The sequence below is a fragment of the Diplotaxodon limnothrissa genome, linkage group LG22 (assembly GCF_057381915.1).
Source record: "Diplotaxodon limnothrissa isolate DT_005_m linkage group LG22, D_limnothrissa_male_GT1.1, whole genome shotgun sequence".
NCBI lineage: Eukaryota > Metazoa > Chordata > Actinopteri > Cichliformes > Cichlidae > Diplotaxodon > Diplotaxodon limnothrissa.
This window is the reverse complement of record NC_140616.1, coordinates 18,373,277-18,400,754: the sequence shown is the minus strand read 5'-3', so window position 1 is coordinate 18,400,754 and position 27,478 is coordinate 18,373,277. Positions and strand designations below refer to the sequence as shown.

Sequence of the window (27,478 nt, the reverse complement as noted above, 5' to 3'; positions counted from 1 at the left end):
TTTAAGATGTTTATTTAACAGATGTACTCGACAACAGAACAAACCACCGTACTGTTATGAAAAAAGATCTTTCCAAACACAGGTCTGAATACACGGGTTGGGCAGCGAGATCCTTTCTATTGTGCTGATGTCAAGGCTCTTGTAGTTGGTAATGGTGACCTTTCAGATAACAGGTGTCATGTATGAAGGTCTATTAGACCCGGCTATCTATTGTTACACATGTGGGAGGCTCATGGTGTTGGGGGAGGGAGCTCGGACGTATCAAGGCGAGATAAAAGCCTCCGAGTGAGGGCGCGGGTGCATGCTCATCATAATGGTTTCTTTGACATGTGGTCTTTTACTAGAGGTCAGAAGGTCATGGGAGAAAAGGGGAGAAAAGGCAAAAACTGAAAGCTCAAAATCTATCTCACATTTCAGGAATCATATCAGCAGCAGACATGACTCGTCCCTCCCCAGAGCGTTTCTGAAATACAAACATGCTGGAATAAACTTAAAGCACTGATATGTATTTGGTATTGGTCTTGTATGCACTATGCAAAACTTCATTTTCTATAAAAACCTTATAGATGACAGTATTGCCCTTTCTGCGCAAAAAAATCTGAAAAATACAATTTTAAACCAAAAGAATTCCATTAAATTTATATGAAGATAATAAAAAGCTACTGACTCTGTGCTTCTGCTAACAAATGATCTCTCAAACAGTGGAAGCACTTGAACTGAAATGATTGCAGCGTGCAGGCCTCAGGCACAGAGGGAAGCAGTAGAAAAAAGAAGCACTGACAGTCCTTCATATCCCTTTCTATACAGACATATCACATTTTACAGAATACAATGCACACAAGATGGAATGAAAATAGTGTTGTTGTTTTTTATAAGGAAAAAAGACGCAGGCTTGTGTCACGTCAGCCATCAATTATCTCCACAATTTACATTCAATCTGATGAACCCAATCATATTTGTGTGCTTACCCTGAGGATGTCTGCCTCCACAACGTAAGTCGGGCAACGTGTTATTCTGTATTCTGCACACATGTTCAATCAGGACAAGGGCTTTGTGGATTCTAATCTCACACTTTGTGATCTCCAGATATCCAGGAGGAGAGGTTTGTGCACTGGAATGTGAGGCGAGTGTTTGTCTCGATGTGACGAGAGCTTCGGCGGGAGATTTACATTTTTCTATTAGCGGTGAAAACAGTGGGACGTGACTCTGCTGAATATGACTAACGAAGCTTAGTCTCCACTGTGGCTCGGATCAGTTGTGTAAAAGGATGCTAACTTTCTTTACAGAAGGTAGATGTCAAGCAGGAGGTCACCGTCGTTTAAATGCTTTACTCTAGTTGGCTTAAATTCACATTAAAAAAAAAAAAGAAAGAAGGTTTTACATTGGAGAGTCATTAGATTGAAAAAATTCATTGCAGAAAGAAATATCAAAATATTTCTGTTTGATCAATTCCAAAACCTTTGTCTTAAAAAAAACCCTGAAACTTGACTGTGTGATATGCAGTAATGTGTCTTTTCATAGTGTGTTCACAGTCTGCACGTCACCAACGAAATGTGGGGAAAAAACCCGAACAAAAGCCCCAAAAAACTACGAAACTAAACGGCAGTTTGCGTTAACCAATTCGCCCATGTGCATAAAACAGAGAAGCCAAGTATTTGGTCCACTGTCCACCTCCTATTAATCCACGTCCACGTCCAGGTTAATCTCGGTGCTCAGGTTAAGGTAGAAGAAGGCGTACACGCAGAGCACGAAGAACAGGATTGCCGCGATGACCAGGAACGCATCCTGAGGAGAAAGCAAAGGTTTAAAAATATATTCAAAATGTTCTTGTGAGCATTTTTTTATTTTTCTGCCCAAATCCCGAGTCTGTCTTTACACTCATGAATGTCTGCTTTGTTTGAATGTCATTGCAGTGTTTCATAATTGTTGTGCTTATTTATTTGTGTTACGTCTGTATTTGCCAAGTCTCTAATGCCTTTCTTTTCATCTGAATTCACCGCATGTGAATAAAGATTTGTTGTTTTCTTTGCTTGTTTTGAAAACCACAAATATTTAAACTCTCGCTCACAGTTCTACTGATGTGCATAAAAGGGCAAATCTAACTACAGCAATTACATTTTAGTTTCAGATATTAAACTGGGAGGGAAAAAAATTACTACAGAGGAGCAAACAAAGCTATTATCATCATCATCTGTGGATGTCATAATAATATATGAATTTGTATCTGTTTTCATATTTAAACCAGAAACGTAAACTGGAAGCAGTTGAAAATCCTCCACAGCTTCACATTGACAGTGTCAAACAGCTTCTTCTTTTATTTTTTAATTTGAATTTTGTGTTGTTATATACACGACGCGTACACGCTAGCCCTGCAGAAAATATGCTAACAAAATATTTCTATAAAAACATTTGAAATCGTAAAAGAACTGTACCAATAGAAATCACTTCTCATAATTAGGTAATACCACTAATGTGAAACACTACTTACTTTATAAAAAAAAAAAAAAAAAAAAATCCAATCCACTATGTATTTTTATTACAATGTACATTTTACTCCAGTATTTAAGCAATCGAGCTAGAAAAACTTAAGAATACATAATAACTCGAAAATAATAAGTAACTATTTTATATATGATCACAACTTAAAACAAAATTTGGTTTAGGGGACTGATGATTAGGGCTGGACAATATGGAAAAAAAACAAATTTTTTTAGGACAAACTCTGGCTGCCGTTCATCTGTAGTGAGCGCAGACTGTCAGGCCACCGTTTACCTCAACTAATCAAACTATTAGCTTGAAATCAGTTGTTGTCGTCGTTGACAGCTCGTCAGCTGTCCTGTGACGGGAGGGTCTCATGTCTAATCTGCTGACAGTAACTGTCACTGTCAATATCAGGACTAAATACGCATGTTTATTCACTTTTGCATGGGTTAAAGACCTGACTTCAATTCAGGAGAGGAGTTAGAAATGAGGGAGGAGAGAAAGGACTGATGGAGGAGGAGAAAGAGATAATGAGAAAGAGTTGAATGGTCATATACAGTTTAAAAAAAAAAAAAAAAGAAGCTTATATGTGATTTTAAAGTACCATATAAAGTGTACTATGCTTGTGGCCAGTTTCTAGCCACATACATAAAACACGATTAGGCAGAACTGCGGTGTCCATCCATCTCAGCCACTGTATTCAAGATAACTGGGCAACACTGTGCCACTCACTCCTATGAATTTTCAATGGATTAACTGTAAGTTTATGAGACTGCATCAATTGATGAAAGACCCAATAACATACCAATGGGATATATACTCATAAGTACAACATTTTTTTCTGTTAAACAAACTCAAACTAAATTACTTATCGCCCTACTGGGGCGACCGTGGTTCAAGAGTTGGCAGTTCGTTTTGTAATCAGAAGGTTGCCGGTTCGAGCCCCGGCTCCGACAGTCTCGGTCGTTGTGTCCTTGGGCAAGACATTTCACCCGTTGCCTACTGGTGGTGGTCAGAGGGCCCGGTGGCGCCAGTGTCCGGCAGCCTCGCCTCTGTCAGTGCGCCCCAGGGCAGCTGTGGCTACAATGTAGCTTGCCATCACCAGTGTGTGTGAATGGGTGGATGACTGAATGCTAAAGCTCTCTCTCTCTCTCTCTCTCTCTCACATGGAGGTGCAAAGAGTACCAGGCACAATATGTAATAATTAGGTGCTGGTAGGTAAAATTGAAGCAACATCTATGAAAAAATGAAAAAAAAAAAAAAAAAAACCCACATTGCAGCATCACATTTCAGAAGCCAGGTACCAAGTGGCTGCAGCATTTAAAAAAATAAAATAAAAATCTATTTGCAGTCAGGCTCCACTTTCACTTTTTTCGTCTCTCCATTTTTACTGAAAAGTTAAACTTTCTTCTACAAAATGGCCTATTTTTTTATTTTTTTAGATTTTCTATTGGTTAATTGTCAAACAAATTGAGGCTTTCCAAAGGAGTGGTATTCAACTTGAAAATGGGAATTAGGAGCGCTTGTTCATTATGTGGTGCTCACACGATTACAATCTTCATCAGCTGGAGTTTCATTAGGGGCACTCAGAGTATTGAACAATGCCAGTTATTCTTTATCAAGAGAACTCATTAGCAGCAAACTTTCTAATCAACACTGGAGAGCTTGGAGAGCTTTAAAAGAGCACAGAGTACAGTCTGATTGGAGGTTATTCAAAAAGAAATATTTGAGTGTGGAAATGAGTTTTAAATTGCAAACTGGGCCAAAACAACAAAAGGTGACGTGGCAAGTGTTACAAAAAAAATCTCAAATCTTTGCAAATGTTAATAAATTCAGTTTTCCATTTATAGATTTATAAAAAGACTTCAGGGAAAAACTAAATTTAACAAAATCCACCTGTTCATGAAAGAGGCTGATGCAAGGTTAAAGACGGGCATAAAGCACTAAAAAAGAAAATAAGATAAGCTTAGTCATCCTAAAAGACACTTTTAAAAAATTGAAACAACAAAACTATAGGACAATCTGATAAAACATCAGTTCAACGATTCCCTTATACTGCACATACACACATGGCAGACTACAAAAACAATCAGTCAATGAGCCAAACTGCAGAGAGAAAATGATAGAAAAATAAATAAATAATAAAAAAAGGGAGTGAGAATGAAATAGAAAACAAGTGAGAGATAAAGCTCGGCACAAATGAGGGGTGGTGGGGGGCTAATAATAATTCCTCTCTGACGAAGGCGATGGGGGTGACAATTAAAAGGCGTCACAGAATCCACAGCTATCTGTGTACATGTTGTAGTGCCTAGTCATCAGCAGCATTGGTCTTCATTAGCCTCAGCCCACATTTATCTGAATCCCAGCAGCCTCCAAACAGCTTAAAGTCCTAGCTTAATTGGAAAACTTTTAAATTTCATGCACTTTAGTTTCATATATTAACCGCCAGGCTTCCACCGCTTGATTTACTTTTCTATTTTGCTTAGGCCTCGGAGAAAAGAGAACTGTTATCAAATCACCGAGGCTTGATTGTTTTCTGCTTTTTCGTGTGTTCTGTGGCAGCTTTGAAAAAAAAAAGAAAAGAAAAAGAAGCACAACAAAGAGAAGCGTTTATAATTCTGTCGAGAATATCACAAAGAAAACATTGTGTTTCTGACATAGGTAAGCATTTTATTGAATTGCTGGAGACACACAAAAAACAATTACAATTCAGGTTTCTCCCCCTTCTTTGCATCAGGTCTCAGAGATAAAGAGAACAGCTGGTTACAGTGACTTGTCTATAAAAACAAGCTGGAGGGGTTTCAGTGAAAACACTCGAATTGGAGAAAGCACCTGCATTTGATTGAGATCATTGTTTTCGAGAAGAGTAGCCCACTGCGTTGACTCTTGCCTTGTCTCACAAATACATTTATGTGCTTCCACACACACACACACACACACACACACACACACACACACACACACACACACACACACCCTCTCTGCCCACATTTTGATGGAGACCTCTGGATGGGGCCCAAACACATCATCATCTTCATCGTTTTATACTTGGTGCTTATTTGCTTTAAAAAAAAAAAAAAAAAAAAGGCAGATATGGTAACTATGAATAAATTTCACTTTAATTTGGCCAAAGAGTAAATTGATTACAACATCTCTGCTGTTACATCCCCATGCTGAAATGGAAACAAGTTTAAAGTTTAAAAGCTCGAATGTGCCACTGTCATGTTAGAAATAAACAGCAGCACCATTAAATAGAACAAAAGGCCACAAAGCTCCCAACACAACCTTGAGCTTTTCTCTAACAGCACTGATTCGGGCATTTCACCAATTACTGCTTCAGTTACTCGAATCTGCCCCGTTAAAACAAAAGTTGGAGCTTCTTGACGTGAGTTATAGTTGTACAAACATAAGAAATGCCAAATACTGTATAGAAAAATAGGATGTAATTTCAAAAACACTAAAACAACTCAAGATATGAAGCTGTATCCATGGTTCAAATCCTCACCTGCGTCCTGACCCACCTGCTCCTGTCACAAAGAGGCAAAAATGTCCAAAAAACTAATACTTGTGGATCTATAGGATCTCGCTCGCCACACAGCACACATTCACAAATGACAGATGGAAGATACCCATCATTATCTGTCGTCTCCATCCTCTGCCAATTCCATAAGAAACCCCACCCCACCCACTCTACCACAACTTCCTAGGCTCAGCGGCTAAATAAGACTGAGGGAAAACAGTGCAGAACTGAACAGAAGGCTAGTGTGCCAATTAGACAAGGCAGCAGGCTCGTTTCCTCTGCTGCAAGATAATGTGCTGGAGCTACTTTGAAGGCGCTGCTTCTTCTCTAGGCAACCTGAGGAGAGGCTGCAGACTGCACTTCCTGCCAGTTTCTCCCTCTCTGCTGTCATTACCACATACCATTCACTCTTTGGAAGAGGCAAAGACTTGTGTTCTGGCAACAAGTTGTTACTTCCGTAAACACACTGTGACTCAACCTGTGTATAAGGACCTGCATGGATACAGCAGGTGGCTGGTTTTTGGGTTGTTTTTCCTTTCTTTCTTTCTTTCTTTTTTTTTTTTTAAAGCAACCCAGACAACTCAGCACTATGGTGGGAACAGAAGTTCTCCTTCTCTCACTTTCTCCACCACAGTGTCTCCATCCTTTCTCTCTGCCAACTCATCCAGACTGCCCCGTTACCCCAGCCCCGAGACAGCCTGCCCTGGCAGCTGTCAGATTCTCTGTGCCCGCATGTCTGTTGGCCCTTCTGAGGTGCCAGCTGCATCTGAGAGCAGCATCTCAACCAGGAATATGGAGAAGAGAAGAGAAGAGAAGAGAAGAGAAGAGAAGAGAAGCAGACAACATGCCCCAACATCCAAACCAGCCCTAAAAATTCCAGCCAAATCTTTGCTGTCAACCAAAGGTTCAGAGAGAGAGAGAGAGAGTGAGGGAGGCTTTCTACTGTCATCAGAGAGCTGTGTAAAAATCACTTCTTCAACTTCATATCACGCTAAAAGGACTTGATGGGAAAGCAAGCGTGACCAAATATCCATTACATTTGGGCTGAATTTCAATCGAACTCGGGGCCAAGAGGTCTAAGACAGTTTAATATCCTCGTCCCAGAGGTATTTTTAATCCAACCTCTGAAAATTCCACTCATCTTGGGCATGAAAAACATGAATTATTCATGACCAATATCAATATTTCAAGATATGGACTAATCTAATTGGATTAAAGACGTGTTTAATGAGGCCCTGCATGTCTAAGAGATGCATATTTTAAAACCTGACCATTTCACCCAGTGTTTAATCCTCATTGTGATTTGTTCATCTCTGCCCACTTCGTAGCAACTGAGGCTTAATCAGGAAGTGAAACATTTTGGCTTTTAATGTCCTGTAAGCAGAACTTGTCAGTGTAACAAAGGACAATAAGTGTTCAAGGACTAATACTGAATGTTACTGTAATGACGTCTTTCAATTGAGTTTCACTAAAAAAATAAAGTTATAAAAGTTCCTCTCATGGAATCTGTGATTTCAATCGTCTTCTTCTCTTGGCTGCTCCCTTTAGGAGGCGCCACAGCAGATCATCTGCCTCCATCTCGCCCTGATGCTAGCATCCTCTTCTGTCACACCAACCCTCTGCAGGGCCACTCATATCCCAAAATGTTCTTTTTGGTCTTCCTCTTTTCTTCTTGTTCCATCTTCAGCATCCTTTGGCCAATAGATCCATGTTCCCTCCTCTCTACACGTCTCAGCCTTGCCCGTCATTGGCTCCAAATCTCTTGACCTCCTTTTACTTTAGCATTACCTGCTCTATCCATTTCATCTTCTTTCATCTGCATACTGTATTTTCCTCTTTTCACCCACCTTCCTGTTGCCCCTCCTTTGCCATTGAAAGGATAAGACCACCTTTGTGTTTTATATCTCCTCTTTTTGTTAAAGAAAAGCACTATTTTACACACAATCTATGAAGGACACTAGCATACCTTCTTTAGCAAAGCAGCAGGGATCTTAAAAGAATAGAACAGCACATAATTATGTGAAGATCTACTATGGATTATTATATTCCCTGAAGACCTAGAGTAACTTCTTTCAATAAGACAGTGTGAAGAGTCTGGAATAAATAATATAAATATAAAAACTTAATACAAAAAGGAGCATGGGACGGGCGCTCCGTCTCTGGGCTGGGGCCCGGGCCGGGCCTCGGGGGCTTGGGTCCTGGTTGGTGTGTTGCCGGGGTTGTGGGCGGGTGGGTGCATGGGGGCCCGGCCCTGGAGCAGGGTGCCGCCGGTGCGTCGAGCCGCCTGGGGGGCTCTTCAACTGGTGGGGGGGGATGGTCACATCTTGCAGGAGCTTTCTTCTCTTCAGGAACTCTCTGCAGGAGGGGGAGATACAGGAGAGGTGGAGGAAGATCTCAGCCTGGGCGTTTACCGTCTTATGTAGTCTGGAAGATGTGTGGATGGTGGGGTGGGTGCAGTTTTCTCTGTGGTGGGGTTGGGTGGACTGTCCAGGGCTCTGTGGAGCCGGAGGGCGCTACTGCACTGGGCCCCGGTCTGATGGGCCTGGGCCCCCCTTCCCTGGCGGGTCGCGAAGGATGGGAGTGCCTACTGGGGTCAGCGGGGGAGCTGGCCCCAGGGAGGGGTTACCTGCCCCTCCCTTCCTTCCCTCCCCATCTCCAGCTGCCTCCCTCTTCCCGCTCCTCCACAACCACCCACACATGCAGGGCCTTGGAGTGGGGGTATGTCACCAGGGTGCAGAGGAGGCTACCCCCCCCCCTGTCCCCTTCTGGCTGCCTCTGCCTCAATTTTATCCCACAACTTAGACATTCACATTATTCACACTCTCATTACACATACATATAGGATCTTGGGGGTGGGCACAATCACGGAGTCCAAATTACCATCAGGGTGTATACCTCACCCCTGACGTCGTTGCCCACCTCTCAATTTTAAATACACTTAGTCATTGAGGGCTAGCAGGAGGGACTATGCGCTTACCTGCTGCTCTCTGGCAGGTAGCTCCATGCCCTCCTGGGTTTTAATTGCACCTTAGAACACATATGCATCAACACTACAATGAGCGGGTGGAGGGAGGTTTGGAGTCTTCTCCCACCCCCATTCTCTGCGGCCTGCTGGAGCGGGAGGGCTAGTAGGAGGAGTTGGCCGTCCGACTGCGGTCTGGGGTGTGGGGCCTCCCTGCTGCTGCGGAGTCGGGGTGGTCTGCCTCTCCCCACCGCAGGGAAAAGGGTAACACCACCTGGGTCTGGGTGCAATTCCCCCCTCCAGGGGCAAGGGTACCTAGACCCGGTTTGTAGAGTACGCTTGGGGAGTGTGATCGTGTGTACAGCGTCTCTTTATGTCTGTCTCCACGTTGGTTGAGTGTGGAGTGAGTGCATATGAGAGCATGAGGGTGGGAATGGATGTTTGTATCTGTGTGTGCCTGTATGTCTGTGTCTATATGTCAGGTTGGGTATCAGACGCCACCTCTCTGGGGACACCTCAGGCCCTCCAAGGTTTGGAGGCCTATCTCCACCCACCACCACTTCCCCTGCCGGTGGCGGACTCCCTCAGGTGTCGGTGTGTTGGTGGTTCTTTGTGTCTGGGGGTGGGCGTCCGGGTACACACCGGCTCACTCCTTGGCGGCCGCTTGTCGGGGCCTGGGGCCTGGGGCTCGCTCGGGCCCCTTTGGAGGTGGGGTGCCCCCGGCCTCTCGGCCTGGGGCTCGGTCACTCAGGCACAGCTGGGGGCCGGCGGAGCTCACGGGCGCGTCACTGCAACTCCCCCTGACTTCTGCTCCGCGGCTGCTGGGCGAGCCCTCATCTGGGACTCTCCTCAGCTCTTACTGGAACAGTGGCGCGGCTGCCCCTCTGTTGGTCTTCCATGGTCTCTTGTGTTCTGGGGGCCTCTGGATGTCTGGAGTTTTGATCTCCTCCATACCCGCTTCACACCCTGGAGGACGGGGCTGTGGCCCCCCCACACTCCCTAGCAGATCATTACATGGAGAAACCTTTGGAATGCAAGCATGCTGATCCACACAGGTATGCACACATGGGTATTCACAGACGCGGACTAAAGCTTTCTTGGCTGCTGCCTCAAAGCACACTGTGCGCTGTCTATCTTGCGTGCTGCACAATATCGTTTATTATTTAGTAAATATTGATATCTATGACTAGCTAGTTTATTGTGATGGTGCTTTGTTTTCTCTATTATTATGTTGCTCTTTGTTGTTTGCTGTCTCCTCTGTTTGTTTTTTTTGTTTGTTTGTTTTTTTTTCTCCATACAGGTGACCCAGGAGTTCTTTTTTTTTTTCTCTCTCTTCCCCCCCCCTTCTCACCGTCTCTTCTCCCCTTTGGTTTTCTTTCTTTCTCTCCCCCTCTTTCTCTCATTCATTCCCCCTGTCCTATTTATTAAAAAAAAAAAAAAAAAAAAAAAAATGACAAAGGATGAACTGAAGCTCAGTATATAGATAAAGGCTTCAGTAGTCCTAAACAGAAACCAAGTCTCACCCTGAATCCAGAGGAATTCTTCTTCGCTTCAGCTTTCAGCCGTGTTGCTTTCAAAACCGACTTTGTCTTTTTGTAGTCTTGCTTACCTAAAACACATGAAATAGATAAAAAGAAATTAAATGAAGTACACAAATAAATGACCAAGATTGACTGATATTGAGTGACAGGTTTCATTTACTGTTGCCAAACAACCAAAGAGACCAGAAAGTTTTTGTGTAGAAGTGTAGCACTCTGGGAACAAATGGTTTTTATATAATTCATAAATGCTGGTTGTACTCTGGTCTTTATTCTACAGAATAGGGAGGTTGCTGAATGGAAATATAACAGTTAAATGTGAGTTTCTCTCTATATATTCATGTGCTCAAAAATGGGTGGTGAGAAAGTGAGAAATAAATTGTGCACTACTGAAATTTCTCAAATAAACATATACACGCCTCACGCAGTCTACAAAACACACGGTTCACCTGTGCTTACTTGACTTCCCGTAGGCTAAATTCTCAAGGGTGAGTCCTGTGGGCAAACTGGCCACCCGGCAAAAAGTGTGTGTGTGTGTGTGTGTGTGTGTGTGTGTGTGTGAGACAGCTGGTTGTCTTGGTCTAATTAGAAACAACACACAGCAGGAAAAGGAACTTTGCTAACAATAGGGTGGAAAGGCAACAGCTTGCTGAACAGTGTGTGTGTGTGTGTGTGTGTGTGTGTGTGTGTGTGTGTGTGTGTGTGTGTGTGTGTGTGTGTGTGTGTGTGTGTGTGTGTTCAAGTTGTGCAATTTCCTATTTTTTTTTTTAAACTATTCTTTCTTCAAACTTATGGTTAAATCTAGATTTGATTAATGGTAAGATGAGTGTGGTGCTTGAAGTTAACTATGAAGTTTTCATGATTTAAACTTGATTGTACTTCATTAGAAAAACAGGGATGTTACATAGTACAGACTGAGACCTGGTGGTTTTTCCTCTTCCAATTAATCCTTGTTTACAATGGCGAATAGGAAGAGAGACTGGAAGATGTATTTTGGAGAGGGTTTGAGAGGGAAAAGCTGAAATAAGCTAGTGGGAAAACAGGTGTAGGTGTGTGCGTGTGTAGAGCTGATTTCCACTCAATAAGGTGTCACTCTTACGGCCCAGTCACAGAGGAAATGACCATTAGCCTTATGTTAAGCATTTCACCTGCTTTTCAATAATCTTGCTCCCCCTGCATCTTTTTTCCAAGATCTGATATTCACTTCCCATCTCTCCGCGCTCTCTTTTATCCCCCCCCCCCCCCATTCCTCCTGGTCCTGAACCCTTCGTTCACCTCCCACTGACTCTGTGGAGGGCTAATAGAAATGGGGAGCGTGTTGCCAGGAGCAAACAGCGAGCTAGTGGGAATTCATTACGGGGGGCACTGAATGTCTCCTCCACTTGTCAGAAAGTGGAGAGGGGAAAATTTGATTGGAGGGCACCTCAGGTTGCTCACTATTCACATAACCGTTGCAAAGATTTTCACACTGTAAATGGCGTGATGTGAGCAAGGACGGGGTTTAAATTTCAATGCTAGATGTATATATTGGTTGAAGACATAACCATCTGGTAACAATTAGTACTTAACTGAGGCCAAATCAGAATACTTACACCAAGCAAGGTAATGTGTAGAGTAGTGTATATGCTAGAGAATTACCTCAGTGTGTGTATATGGTATTCTAATGCTGCTGTGTTACACTGGTGTACCTCCTGTAGCTACACAGCAGCTTTCTCTTGTGGTTTATTTGCGTGGGTTTGGAGCCTGCACAATCTACACGCGCGTGCCTGATGATATTGCACTAGGCTTATGAGTACTCCTATTTGTCATCACCGTTTCCACTGAGACATTTTCTGTCACCAATTATCTACCTGCATTGAGCTACAAGCAATCCTCCCATCCCTCCCTGCCTCAGCCTGCCACCCTGAAAAGCCATCACTGTTCTCCTGTACAGCAACAACAATGACACGTCTCAGAGGAACATTAACCCCTGTAAAACGGCCTAGGGCACCTGCTGGGATGGCTTCCCCGATCGTGCCTTTCACTGAAGTCATCGCCGAAGAGACAGAGAGGAAAAGTGAAAGTGGCCTTCTCCCCCCACCGCTTAAAGCAAAGTTCAGATTCTTCTTGCTTGTTTGTCATCAGGTTACCTATAAATGGAGTCTGATGAAGACGGCTGTGAAATTAGTTTTTATCTTGAGCCATTATTCTGTTTAGCATAATGAGACAGGTAGGGGGTATTAGCTAAAATTAGTCACATGTGATTGTGCACTCAAGGGAAAGAGAGGGGAGGTATGTGATTTGTGTCATACAAATTGGCCATTAAAATGAAGATAGAAGAGTGGTGAGTGATGATAAGAAACTTTACCATTTATTTTAAGTTTCTAATGCATACAATGGAATCCAACAGCCTGAGCCTCCTAAATGCTTCTATTTTAGAAAACAAATACAGATCCAATTCGAACAACCTGTATTACAGCTGGCAAAATAAGCTTAACAATTTTGGTGAAATTTTTAGTTGTGATAAAAAAAAATTAATTTCATGAATATCTTATTCAGTAATCGCCGTTTGCATTAATGACAGCGCTCAAGCTGGACTCCACAAGTCTGCATAAAGATGAGACATGTTATCAAAAATGGAGACAATGCCCCAAATAGTTTACTGCGATATTCAGCACTCCTTGGTCTTCGAGCATCATCGCAAGGATGTAGCTCAAAGGATGTTACGTGCCTCTGAACAGTGGGTTGCTACTTGTTTTGGTGCAGGTGTTTAGTTCAAGCTATCTGCCATTACACTGTGTTGACACGCTGCACTGACATTCTCTAGGCTGATTATCGTCTCACACCTTTCTGTTACTGCTGTGAATCTTAAAGTCTAAGTCATCGTTAAATTCTTCAGTTGTCCACACAAACATTTTGATGTCTTAAGCCATGCCAAGTGTTTGCTCTCATTTCCTCCTTTCTGTGAAGCGGTTTGGAGACACTACCCATCCTCTGATGAGATCGTCTTCCTGCTACAGACTGAAATAACATGTTCTTTATTTAGAAAATGCAGCTGTTTCTAACAAAGCTCGATGCCCTGAACCTCGTGATCATATGGTTTTTCTTTCAGTCTCCCTGGTAATGTTCGGAATATGGCTGACTGAGTTTTCGCAAAGCATTTGAGAGCCATTTGAAACCTTTACTCCAGTCATGATGTGATGCTAATAATACCCCTCTTTGCTTAGAATAGCAATTTGATTGCTGACACTTTCTCTTTTGCAAGGAGATCATTTTTCCCCACTATCACAATGAAGGTAGTAACCAAATCGAAACTGCACAGCCACATTTGTAACAGGTGTGCAACGGCAGGATGTTCATTTACGTCAAGCCTCTAGTGAGTAGATTCAATTCATCCCTTTTTATATGCAACAAACCCTTAGACAACCATGTCTACTTTTAGATTTCTGGTTGCAAGTTCAAGAGTGAATTGTTCACAACTGGTGAGACCACCTTAAGCCTTTCATATAATTAACTAAGTACAGCTCTGTTCAACTTCCCCTTTCCTCCTTCTTTGTTATTTAAAAATGGAATAGAATGAGAAACATGGGGATCATTTTGTGAATAAATTATTTCCTACTTTTGAGGAACTGAGAAATGAAAGCCTATCATGAACTAGTATAGTTCGGCTTCTTTTATTCGAGTCATGCATCCTCCTATATATAAAAACAAAAAACAAAAACAAATTATATACTATTCTCAGTCACATCTTGGTAAATTTATTCCAGTGTCAGAAAGTATTAAAAACCATTGCAACGAGCTCCATTATGAACCCAGTATACCCCACAGTTCATCTAATGCCATGTCTTCATATAAACCATGAGCGAGAAGCACATTAGCAAAGCGGCAGCAGCTCCAAACTTCTGCCTGTGTCAGACAGAACACAGCAAAAAAGCCAACGCAAAGGAAAAAATAGACTTAAAGTATAAGAACATGGTTCAGAGCACACATATGGACTTACAGTACCACTGTACTCATTTAGTAGACAGGCATGAGGATGACTACTGAAAAACTTGCAGCAATATTCAGTTTAATTGCAAGCACGACTAGGTACACCTGTTCACCTGCTTGTTAACACGAATTACTCATCAGTCAGTAGCATGGCAACAAGTTTAGACATGTAGACATGGTCAAAACAACCTGCTGAAGTTCAAACTGAGCATCAGAATGGGGAAGAAAGCTGATGTAAGTGACTTTGGCATGGTCATTAGTGCCAGATGGGCGGGTCAGAGTGTTTCAGAAACTGCTGATCTACTGGGGTTTTCCTAGTCAACCATCCCTAAGGATTACAAAGAATGGTCCAAAAAAGAGAAAATATGCACTAAGCAGCAGCTCTCTGGGTAAAAATGCCCTGTAGATGCCAGAGGTGAGAGGAGAATGGAAAGAGTGCTTTAAGCTGATAGGAGGGCAATATTAATTTAAATTACCACTCACTAAAACAATGATTTGCAGAAGAGAATCTCTGACCGGACAACATGCCAAACCTTGAAGCAGATGGGCTATAGCAGCAGACTGCAATAGTCACTCTTGTCAGCTGAGAACAGGAAACTGAGCACAGTGGTACAGTGGTTAATGTTGCTGCTTCACAATAAGAAGGTCCTGGGTTTGAATGCACTGGCTGGGTGTTTTTCTGAGGATTTTGCATGTTCTCCCTGTGTTGTGTGGGTGTTCAGGTCTCAGCATATCCCAGCTTCATCTCACAGTCCAACTTTCAATCCTGAAACTGGCCACTGGTGTGAATGTGAGCATGAATTTAATGGATGTAGCTATATGACCCAAAACAAGGGCAGCTCTGAAGTAACCACCAATTCATTATTAAACTGATAGATGATATAACACCAGGTTGCTTTAAAGCCAATATATGTAAAACCATTTACTGCCTACAGCACACAGCTATCGCTAAGCCAAAATGACCACAAACAGGGACATGTGTATGTTCAGAGGAAAAATAAATAAACTAAAATGCCTGAAGATTTCTGTGGGTGACTGTTTGTGTTTATGGGGACTAACCGTCCCACATACTGCATCCAACACAGGCAGAGTAATTTGGACAGACAGCCCTGTCTAGTGGTTTCTGAGTGCCCTGGGACAATTCGGGAAACACACCGACAGCGTGTTTGACAGTTTTCATGCTTTGCTTCCGCGTCTATCTGGCATTGCAGCCATATAGTCAGTGACCACATGGTGCGGATCGCTGACATCTGCCAGGATGAGTGGTAGAACCTGAGAACTGATGCCAGACTCTTGGGGTATACTGAGCCCTTTTTCGCTTACTGGAAGAGAAAGGAAGCGAAATAATAAATAATAAAGGGAGATTATCCATGATATAACGCCGAGAGATAACTGGTACACCTTGTCGATCTACTGCGCTGTCTTATCTACAGATAGGAGTGAAGTATTTCACCTGTAAGAAGCAGTATATCATGGGTGTTATCTTTTATTTGCATGTAAAATGGTAACTTGTAAAGCTATTGGCTTCCAGCTTGACATTTTGTATTTAAAATTGTGGGTGTCTTTATCTATGTGGACAATTTTCCCTAGTTTTCAACAAGCATTAAGGATCATTGTGACTGAACACTTGTACTTACATGTAAGAATGCTACAGCTTTATCTATCCTAAGGGCATTCAATTACAACAGGTTTAATAATGTTATTAAAAAAAAGAGAGTGTCAACAGTAGCTATTTGAAGGTCCTGGGTTTGAATGCACTGGCCATCTGCCATGACAAAAGCACTCCAGCAGAGATGATGGTACAGCTCAACAACCAGCCTGGACTACCGCCGATGTGCCATGAATAAGCTACCTATTACGATTTCAAATTACCATGTGTGGCCCATTCCAGCTCTGAGGAGAACAAGCCCCATGCTCCATTGAAGACTTCATTTTTCTCCATCTTTTCCCCCCACGCTCTGTTTTTCACCTTTGCTGTTAAACAGTGGTTCAGTGAAATTGCCTGATGGCCGTCCTTTTCAAACAGAAGGAAAATGGTAGAAATTGAGGGGTTGGAGGAAGGCGGCGGGAGAGATGGGACCAAAGTGTGTTACACATTTCTGAAGTGATAAGATGTGCTCAGAAAGAAAACACTAAATGGGGGAAAGGAAAAGAAAAAATGGACTCGTGGGAGAGGATGTGATGGCGGGAGATGAGCTTGTTATGTTATGTCTGTCTCTCATTTGTTGAACCTATCAGGTTTTGCATAATGGCAGAAGGGATATCTTCAGGCTAAATAATTCTATTCTTCTGTCCCAGTATGAAAACATATACAACAGCAATCCCTCTCCTTTATAAGCTGGTGGTGTAAAAAGCTTTCACATGCCTGAGGAAAATAAAATAAAATAAAAAACACAATTGGACTTACAGTGCCATCTTTTTTTCTTTAACAATAATAACAAAAAGAAAGAAGGATAAACGTGACATAACTTTAGAAATGGAAATATGAACCAACCAAACATTTTGCTTTAAAACTCATGAGAGCACCACGAGTCCTGTTAACACAAAATTAACACCAGAAAATACAAAACCTGGAAAAAATGTGAGGATGTGAATCACCACAGGCAAAAGAAATAACATGTACTTAAAGCTGGAATGAAGGTGTTTAGAACAATGCCATTACTGTCACAGTAACGTCACCGTAGTTTACAGCTTTTTAAATAAATATATAGCATCTCCATGTACTCTGACTTCCTCCCACAGTCCAAAGACATGCAGTTAGTGGGGATAGGTCCACTGGAAACTCGAAATTGCCCATAAGTGTGAATGCGGGTATGAATGTGAGTGCGAATGGTTGTCTATGTCTATGCGTTAGCCTTGCGACAGACTGACGATCTGTCCAGGGTGTAACCTGTGTCTCGCCTTAAGACAGCTGGCATGGGATCCAGCATCCTCCCAGCTTAGAACAGGAAAGTGAGGGTATTATTCACACAGGCTCACAAACATTGGACAACAACAAAAACTGTAAAAACATTGCCTGGTCTGATGAGTCTGCTGCCACTTTGGTAGGATCAAAATTTGGTATAAACAACATAAAAGAGATTTATCCTGGCTTCTAGTAATGGTCCAGGCCATAGGTGTCAAACTCTGGCCAGCCTAAATACATTTGGCCCGCGAAGCCATACCGCGACTTTGTTCCAAATTTGAATTTTGGCCCACTGTGTATTTGAGTTTGACACCACTGGTCTAGGCTGAGGGTGGTGGTTTAATGGTGTGGGAATACTTCTGGCTCATTCTGGTTACTTTAGCACCAATTTGGCAGAATTTAAACACCACAGCCTGCCTACTGTTGGTTACCACATTTATCCCTTTGTGACCACAGTGCCCCCATCTTCTGGTGGCTACATCCAGCAGTATAACACTCAATGTGACAAAGCTCAGAACATAACAAAATGGTACTCAAACAGCCTCCATAGTCACCAGATCTCAAGCCAACAGAGTATCTTTGAGTTTGGGGGGGAAACCCAGAATACCATCTTGGATGTGCAGCTCTACAGCAACTGTGTAACAGATCCGCAGTAATTGTGTAATACAATTATGCCAAAATCTGAAGACAAAAGGGGGTCCAACCTGGTAGTATCAATGTGTATCTATTGAAGTAATCATAGTTAACTACTAACTAAGCAAAAGAACGCAAGAAAAGGACATGCACATTTGTGTAGCCAGATGTTGTTGCCACATCTCTTGGACTGGGATTCAAGTCACCAAGTTAAATATTCTTTCCTTGAATGTACTGTAGCATCAGATTTTTAGATTCCCACAGTCATGGAGATCCAAATAAATCTCAGACATCATGTTAGTTTAGTAACTGCACTGTGCCATCACTCTACTACCTTGTAAAAGGACAAATCATCAGTCATTAGTTGTCAATTAATCAAGGCCAAAACCAGATCTTTCATGAAAAGTTCATTTGCATGACTTTTGTGTCTTATAAGACTACTGTGTCACATTTCATGTTAACAAAATGGGAGTCCCGGGATTTAAAGTAAAACCTTTAAGCCTGCAAAGCCAACAGAGCTTCCCTTTGTATCCAAGTCTGTCAGCTGCCCACAATTATCCAGCTTTGCCACTGGCGACCTTTTGGCTTTGCTCTACACGAGAAAAACAAAAACAAAAAGATATGATAGGTGCACTGATCTTTAAGAAACCACAGCTGGCACGCTAAAGTTGGCTGAGCCTTTGATTGATTCCAATCATATTGCCTTAGTTGGCCCTTTGTGAAGAAAGGGGAATGAAGGGGGAAGTAAATACTACATGATTAGAAAGCCAATAAACCTGACAAAACAGCTTCTGACAAGATGGTCTTTAAGCAACGTATTCACTGTCACCTGAGACGCTGCTTTTTCATGACCAAGTGGAATTATTTGCACAGTTTGCATAATGGCTGTGAATTTGGTTGAATTTTCTTTTTACTCTAGTGCAAACCAGAAACACTTCCAACGCTATGCAAAGAGATGATGCATAATCCTACACTGACAAATGTGAGAACGGCCACCAAATACTTCCCAGTAACATATAATAATAATAATAATAATAATAATAATAATAATAATAATAATAATAATTATTATTATATGTGATTTCTTAAATGTGGAATGTCAGCTTGATTTTTTATAATGCGGCATTAATTACGTGTGCATTCCTACACTGGCACAATCAACCAATCAGTGAGGATTATGTGTCAAATGGAATTCGACCACAAGTAGATAAATACAAACTACCAAAAAAGCATCACAAAATAATTACCAGTAGCCTTGTTTTAATTATTAGTTAATTTATTGGTAGAATTTTGCTGAAACTATCAGCCATATGTTATATACGCTGCTATAGAGAATTTATGACAATGGAGAAAAACAGTTTGTTGGATGAGTTTTCACCATAGACAGTATGAAGATAGATACAGCGATCATAACATCACCCATCGGTTAATGAAGTCTTATTATGAAGTTTTTTAGCTGCTATAGTCTTGGCATTTTAAAAACAAATGTGATGACCAAGGGGTGGATTGGGCTACAAAGCACTCTTGTCAATCACAACTGCATAAAATCACCTGTAAAATGTTTATGAGATCAGTTCTGAGAGCAGTTTTCCAATAGATTTCTATTGGATTAGAAGTCTTTTTGGCCCCCATTAGAAGTAGCGCATGTATAAAGCACTGTTGCATTTGCTTCTCTTTTTAGACCTAGATGCTAGATCTATGTTTTACACTGTGTATGATTTCCACACAGTTCAAACATGTCAGGTCAACTAGCAATAACTAAAAGGTTTTCAGAACAGGTCCACAAAATTCAAAAACCACTCAAGTTCCTCTTCTTGTACAACTATGGATAGTTTTCAGTGATCAGTGGAATGCATTTCTCAAAGGGGCTAGATTTTAATTTTCAGGAAGCAGAAAAAGTTGCAGGTTGTGTTGATGCCAGTGGGTTCATGCCTAAAACTTATGGGCTTTAAGCTGTTTAAGATTGGTTCCTCTAAAATTTCTTTGTTATTATACAAGTCTGCTTTGACTATCTCACTAGGGGACCATTTCACAGCACGCAATCAGATGAATGTTGAAAAAACAAAAAATGACTGCCTGAGAACACTACCTTAAAATAAGAGATGAGACGAACTTCGAACATAAAGCTTTTTATGGACCAGTTTTTATTTTTTATTTTTTCCAAATACACCTTGTGCGTTATTTCATTTAATTACATTTGATTGATTTGCTGTTGCCGAGCAGCAGTACAGATGACTCACCAATCTGCTTTCTGTATTGATCAACCGGTAATTTGGTTGCACTGGCATCTTTCTTCCCCATCCTCCGTCCTCAACCTGACAGAAAATGAGAATAAAAAACATTGAGACAATTTCACAGTTAAGTCTCCACATTACTCACGATTGTTTGCAACTATACTGCAGCTCCACTCCTTCTGTAGCTCGGGATAATTTATGAAATCTGCAGGAAGGATTCAAGTTAATACACAATCACATATAGCGCACAAAGTAGTCAATTTTGATCAGGCAGATGGTTTATCTTTCACATACATCTGCTACACGTAATTAAATTAATTCTCACCACCTACCATGTGTGTTACGCTCTCGGCATGTGCACTTCCTACCCATCTCATTTAGCCTAGCACCATTTTCCTTCACACCATGAGTTCTCTTTGATTACATTGACAGCTCAGAGGTAAGATATAAAGACAGAGAGCTATGAATAATATAAATAATATCTTTAGGATGTAATTGTACAAGTGAGTGACTACACTTGGGGTATAGAATAAATATGAACATAAAAGCACTGCACAGCAGGAGTAACAAAGACGTGGTCAAAGGAAGAAGACTTATGAATAAGAAAACAAACGTGCTGCAGGGTTTGATTTGATATGGTTCTCTCTTCTATTTGGCTTGTGTTTCAATAAATGAACCTTCTTCAAGTTTAAATATAATAGAACAAGGGGCACTGGTAACAATAACATGCCAGATAATGATTAGACAATTGGCTGTTGTAGTCAGTAAATTGCACTTGCAGATTACACAGTAAAAGACATCCCTATAAACATATCAAGTCATAATAAGCAAGTCATTTTCCGTTTCACCTGTTTAAAGAGGCGTCCATACAGGAAGTGGCGTGGTGAACAAAAGGCTAAATATCACTCCCATCACTAGAGAATTCCTGAACTATCGTGCGACTCTTTTGGTTCTGTACATCACCTCAATGGACTAAAATAAAGCAAACAAGATGTGAGTGAAGAATAGCTGCCAATCAAGAAGTTTAATGAAGAAAAATCCTCATTAACCATTTAGGTATAATCAGCAATTTTAACAGTCCTTTTATTTCGCAGTGAAATGAAAAAAATCTAATCAATAAGCAGTTTCATGGTCAGGTGTGTTATGTTATTTCATGACAAATGAAAGTGTTGAATTGGCATTCTGTAGCTGTAGGTCTCAATATGACGTCCAAAAATATTGATCAGAAAACCAGATGTGTCAGCGGAACTAGAAACTTTAGGACAAGGCAAATCAACACAACAACAAAGCAACACTAAAGGGCCAGACATGATGATGTGATGATATGAGATTCCTTTCTTTGGTGGAAAAAGAACCACTTCACAACATCTAACCAAGTCAAGAGCACTCTCATAGAGGTAAGTGTATCATTGTCAGCATCTGCAATCAAGGGACTCATTCATGAATGTAAATGAACTCAAGACCACTGGTGCAACTCAGGAGGAAGAAAGTTCAGATAAACGTGAAAACAGAAAGAAAAATGGCTGTGGATGAGGAAACGTTGGCAGAAGTGATGATATCTGAGATCCACAGGCCAGACATGCAAAGGAAAACACTCAAAGTCGATCATATGAGATTTCTTGCCTTTCGCAATGCTCCAAACCTGGGCCCTGTGCTTCGTACGTCGCTTACTACATCCAAGATCAAATGAAACATCCAAGACCAAATCATCGCGCTAACTCTGAGCTCGCTATTCCGGTTCCCCGAACACACCTGTTGTTGACGATTAGTATAGCTGGATGAAGTAATGTGAGATCACTGGGTGGCCCAACAGGGGCTACGCATCGATAGTAGAAACATTGATCGGCAACCCTTTGATTGGTCGGCGAAAATGTCGAAGGAGCGCGCTCGGTATTTTTCGGCAGCAGAGCAAGAACTCTTGAGTGAGGGATTTCAGGAGTTTCAGAGTTTAATTAAAACGCAAGGGAACACTGCAAAGGCTGCAAAAGCAAGGAGAGAGGGCTGGCAGAAAGTTGCTGACAAATCAAACTCGTAAGTAATTCAATAATAACAATAATAATGGAGTGGATTTATATAGCGCTTTTCAAGGCACCCAAAGCGCTTTACAATGCCACTATTCATTCACTCTCACATTCACACACTGGTGGAGGCAGCTACGGTTGTAGCCACAGCTGCCCTGGGGCAGACTGACAGAAGCCAGGCTGCCATATTGCGCCATCGGCCCCTCTGGCCAACACCAGTAGGCGGTAGGGTAGATTTATCATATCACACCATATTATATTACATTATATTATATTATATTATAATATGTTATATTATATCCCCTTTCACATTAGAGCCACAACAGGACCCACTAGAACATGGGAACAAGTAAAAGTGAAATATAAGAATATTCTACAGAATGGTAATATTTATCACTTATATTGCTTGTCGTCTCTTGGAAAGAGACCCTGAAATAATCTGTTTGTTTGTTCATAACAGCAACCAAGAAAAGGGCAGAGCAAAAAAAGACAGGTGGTGGTCCTGCACCCCCTCGTCAACAAGTTGGTTAAGTGAATAATACCCTCACGGGAAAATCGATATCTCTCTATGAGCACACTGTCGCGCTGAGCTAAAGGATCCTGTCTGTCCCGCAATATACGCTGAATTCTGAGGACTCTCCTTATCAATCTTGCACCTTCCGCAATGGGTTGCTCGCGTAAACGGACAGGATATGACTGCGACAGACTTCCCAAATCCACCTTCGCTTTTATAGCCGTGGTCTCTCATCTTGATTACACGAAGTAATTTACAATTACTACTCTGAAATATGAATTACATCTGTAATAATCACATACATGTAATAGAATGTTAATAGTACATTTCCCTTTTTTAGGGAATGACCTGTGTGAAATCAATAAAAGGATCAAGTGCTGCATTATCTTTAGTTACATTGATGTTATTTATTTATGGTGAAACAGTGGTGGAATATCGCTGTTGCTTTCGTATGAATGACGCGGACATACCTGCGTGGCCGTGATCTAATCCTGTTTACATAAAGTAAACCTGCTCCCCAGCAGGTTTACGCTTACGGCTCTGTTGCTATGACAGCAAGTCCCGGATGGGCTTCGGGGAACCGAACGATCCAGGATCACGCGAAATCGTCAACAATCTCACCCAGCTAACTCACTTAGCGCGGTACGAAGAACAGGCCCCTGGTGGGATAGCATTTTACAGTCCAGCTGGAGAATGTTTCTTTTGTGATGCGTTTGAAGTCAGAGCTTTAAACGGCAGAGTAAGTTACCTGACTTGAATTTTGTCGGCTTAGTCTGTGAAGCAGATTAAGGTACTTAATAAAGACAAAACTAAAAGGCAGAAAGACCCACAAAGAAGCAGAAACTAATGGTGGCTAGGGTAAAGGCTTGCCTCGCAAAGCTTCTCAAGACAGGTGACCCTCATGGGTACCACACAAAGGATTCTCTTTATAATTATGTTTGCTTGTCCCATAATGTTTAGGCCTGAAAAAAACTGGGTCTTGATTTTGATTAATTAATTTTAAACCCAATTTAGTTGATTATAGAAGCTAGTTTAAGTATATCGAGTATTTTAACCATAACCATTCACTGGTTATGGTATTTGGAGATGGCAAGGTTGTTTTTCTGTGTACCTATAATAAAAACAATACTTGAAAGATTTTATGATGTTTAACACAAATAACTAATAAATAAATAAATAAATAAATAATCAAATGAATACAAATGTGTGTCAATTACTAAAAGTACACCACTGGCATATAACTTTAAATGGTATACATTCAAGTGACAAGAACTACACTACAATCAAATTTAATTAATTTAATTGGCTATATAAAGTTGGAATATTACAGATGCCATTAGATGTGTTACTGGGGTTTTATCCTATATAAAAATACCATTATAATGTCTTTGATCTACTATAACTGTTGATTTTTTAAAAATGCCTTATGGCCAAAAGATAATCTAAATAAGAGAAATGAATATGAAGCATCTAAGCCCACGTAATGCTTTTCTTTACAAAACTTAGGACTGCCTGTTTGTTGCATCAATCCAAAACGCTTGTTTCTCCTGCTCTAAATTCCAGACAGACTCTCTCACAACACACTGCATCAATCAATATTGTAGCCCTTTGTTTAAAATAGTGGGAAAAGTAAGAGTGAATCTAGGGACGCGTACGTGTGGTTGCTGATGATACAGAAATGTCCGTCCTGTTCTCTGGGCAAAAGATTTGAGGTGAAAAGATTTACAATTACCCACATTAGACACATAATACCAGCTACTAAATCCTGCTACTCTAACAATAAATGATTATAATTTAAAAAAAAAAAAAAAAAAAAAAAAAAAAAAGAGAGAGAGAGAAAGAAAGAAAGAAAATGTTCAAGTGTGGTAAAAAGAAACATTTGTATGCAGGTGTGCACATAAGAGGAAGAGTTAGGTGAATAGGAAAAAGTATCTATGTGTATCCAAGAGGAACAAGAGTGGTGGAGAATCTAGAGCTGCAGCTGGGGAATAGAGGAGAGAGACTGAATTAGCATGTTCAAGGAGCGTGGCTGGCTGCCTGTGCTGACTGATACCTTCTCAGGGGAGACTGCAGCTGCCTTGGGTAACCAGAATTTTACCTTACATTAAAAACACTGTTTTCAGCTACATTTCAAACACTCTTAGTGGCAGCATAGAACAAGGATGTATGCACAGCTATTGTTCTCCAGCAGCTGGAAACCAGAGTCAGCAAATAAAAGCAAGTCAGAGAAAGACAAAAGGAGGAGAGGAACCTGTCCAAATGAAAATAAAATGTTAACAGTTGGAGGCTCTCAGAGCTGCTGCTATGCAGTATTATTCATTAGCATCACAATAATATACCTAAATTGGAGTCACTAACGTTTGAACAGATACATTTGAGTATATTTTGCATCTGCATCAGTGGAACATAGCAAAGCAGCATGCTGCTGCTAGTGACAGGTGCATTGTTGGAATTGATACTATAATACATCCCTGTCCATTTTTTCACCGTATAGTCATAGATGACAAGGCGAATAATACATTCCTGTCATTAACAGTGTTAACTGTAATCTCACTTTACTAGAAACCTGAAGTAAATCTGGATTTTAAAAAATTGCTTTATTTTTTAAAACTAAAGCATTTTACAACAGCCATTTCCCTGAAAGACACAGTCTTCAACCCCAGTAGAGTAAAAACTACAAGTCAAGGTTTTACTTGCCGTGCACAGGTTAGACGAGTGTCATTCAAGAAAATGCTTACAAATGAGTACATATGAACTGAACCAAAAGAAACAAACGGTTGTATTAAGTATCTGTACAAAAGATTTGTCTTTATCTTGCTCACATTGCCCTCATAATGTTTAAATAAGTATACCAGCCTGTCTGTAAATTTAGCATTTAAGACGATTCACAACCATCAGCTTTAGCAGGTGAAGGAATTTGTGAAAGAGCCAGAAAATCATTAATGTCAATGTGCTGTAGGATTCATTGAGTAATTATATGGTGATGTCAATCTGGAGAAATTGTTTCCAAGTGCAAACGTACAGCAAATGTGAAGAAAAAGGATTTCTTTAGGGTTTACAGATAAAGGTCTGAAAAAGGAAATATCCAGCTCTCTGGTGACAGGAGAATGGCTAGACTCCAGTGAGCTGATAGGAAGGCAACGTAATTCAAATAGCTACTTATTGCAAGCAATAGATGCAGAAGAGCGTCTCCAGAAGGGCAACAGCAGCAGAAGACAGATGATCTGATATCCTCGTGTTGGTGTTGTTCCCACATCATCATAATAAATGTTGTTCCAGGTTCAACATTGCAACAACGCCAACACGAGGATATCAGATCGTCCGCAGAGGACCACACCAGGTGCCCCTAGGTGTCAACTAAGAAAGTGAGGCTACAATTTGCTCAGGCTTTGATAGTGGTGGTGAAATGATGTGGAGGATATTTTCTTAGCACACTTTGGGTGCCTTAATACCAACTGAGCCTCAATTAAACACCACAAACTTTCCTAAGTTGTTGCTGCTGTCCGTTCCTTTATGACTACAGTGCACCAGTCTTCTGATGGCTGCTTCCAGCAGAATAACACACCATGTCACAAAGCTCACATCATCACAAACTGGTTCCTTAAATATGATAATGACTTCACTGTGCTCCAATTATCTCAATTCCAAAAAGTGCCTTTGCAATGTGGTGGAACAGGAAGATGACAAAACCTCTGAGGAATGTTTTCAGCAACTTGTTGAATCTATGCTTCAGATGATTTAGGCAACTCTGAAGGCAAAAGAAAAACCTCATACTAGCAAGGCATACCTGAGTATAGCATTGCATATTAAGCTCTAGTTGCTCCAGGTGACCCAGATTAGTCTGAAAAATTATGTATTCTCGGTAAACTTCAAAATAACATCTTTTCTTTGTACCATTCATGCTGGTGCCACAGTCTGACTCCCAAGCACATGAACGAAGCAAAGTCAGAAGAACAACTTCCCAATCTGGAAAATGTGACAATTATAAATGCACGTGAATGCACAAGTAGTGTTAGCAAAGGGTCATGCTAAATAGGGCCCCAGTGCCTCACAAAAACAAATAAATAAATGTTGATAAAATTCAGCACTTCAAAGTTAAATATTTTCACAGATCAGCAGCTATTTTCTAAGCTGTATGTGTTTGGAAAGAAATCGTTGAAAGTCTTTACCACCAGTATCCATTCAGACAAAGCAAAACCATGATTATTTAGTCTGAATGTTTTTATGTTTGCTGGAACTGATAGGTCAGCTTTGTTTCGTCAGTTTATTCTCCCCTCACTGACATCAACAACGTAAACAAAAGTAAGGTCAAATGTAAAAAGGCAGATTTATGATATGCTTGCGCAACAATGCTTGATGCTTGTCCTTCGATTTCTCAACAACGTCAAAATCACCAGTAAGTCTTGACTATTAACAGAACACCCATTTAATGTTTCTGAAAGCCCTTTAATGTGTGTGCAAAGACTCCAAAACACCGCAGTAAGTAGAGACGTGCAAGAAGCAATGTTGATTCATTGCACTGACGGCGATACTTACACTGTGAACGCGTCGACGAGAAGAAGTTTACGATATGCACGGCTGCTTTACGTGAACCCGCAGGACGACCGATTTCACCAATTTTATTTATTGGACTTTGATCTAAATTTCTCCGAAATGCCAACACATCACTTCTTCCGCGGACAGTTCCTGTTTTGCTCGGCA

The 27,478-nt window shown here is 41.1% G+C and overlaps 1 protein-coding gene across 1 annotated transcript; it reads right to left on the bottom strand.

Annotated features, from left to right (window-relative positions):
* Window positions 1-27,452, bottom strand: triqk (triple QxxK/R motif containing). The gene is made up of 4 exons (XM_085346426.1): window positions 27,314-27,452; window positions 20,249-20,323; window positions 10,487-10,572; window positions 1-1,785 (listed from the first exon to the last, which is right to left on the bottom strand). Exons 2-4 carry the CDS (start codon window positions 20,307-20,309, stop codon window positions 1,678-1,680), a joined length of 255 nt encoding a protein of 84 aa, XP_085202552.1. The 5' UTR covers window positions 20,310-20,323; window positions 27,314-27,452; the 3' UTR covers window positions 1-1,677.
* Window positions 27,453-27,478: the final 26 nt, after the last annotated feature.

Coding starts and splice junctions, on each gene's coding strand:
- triqk (XM_085346426.1), bottom strand. CDS start 20,309: ATGGGGAAGAAAGATGCCAGTGCAACCAAATTACCGGTTGATCAATAC. Junction 10,573..20,248: donor TCAATACAGAAAGCAGATTG/GTGAGTCATCTG, acceptor CATGTGTTTTAG/GTAAGCAAGACTACAAAAAG. Junction 1,786..10,486: donor AGAATTCCTCTGGATTCAGG/GTGAGACTTGGT, acceptor CTTTCTCCTCAG/GATGCGTTCCTGGTCATCGC.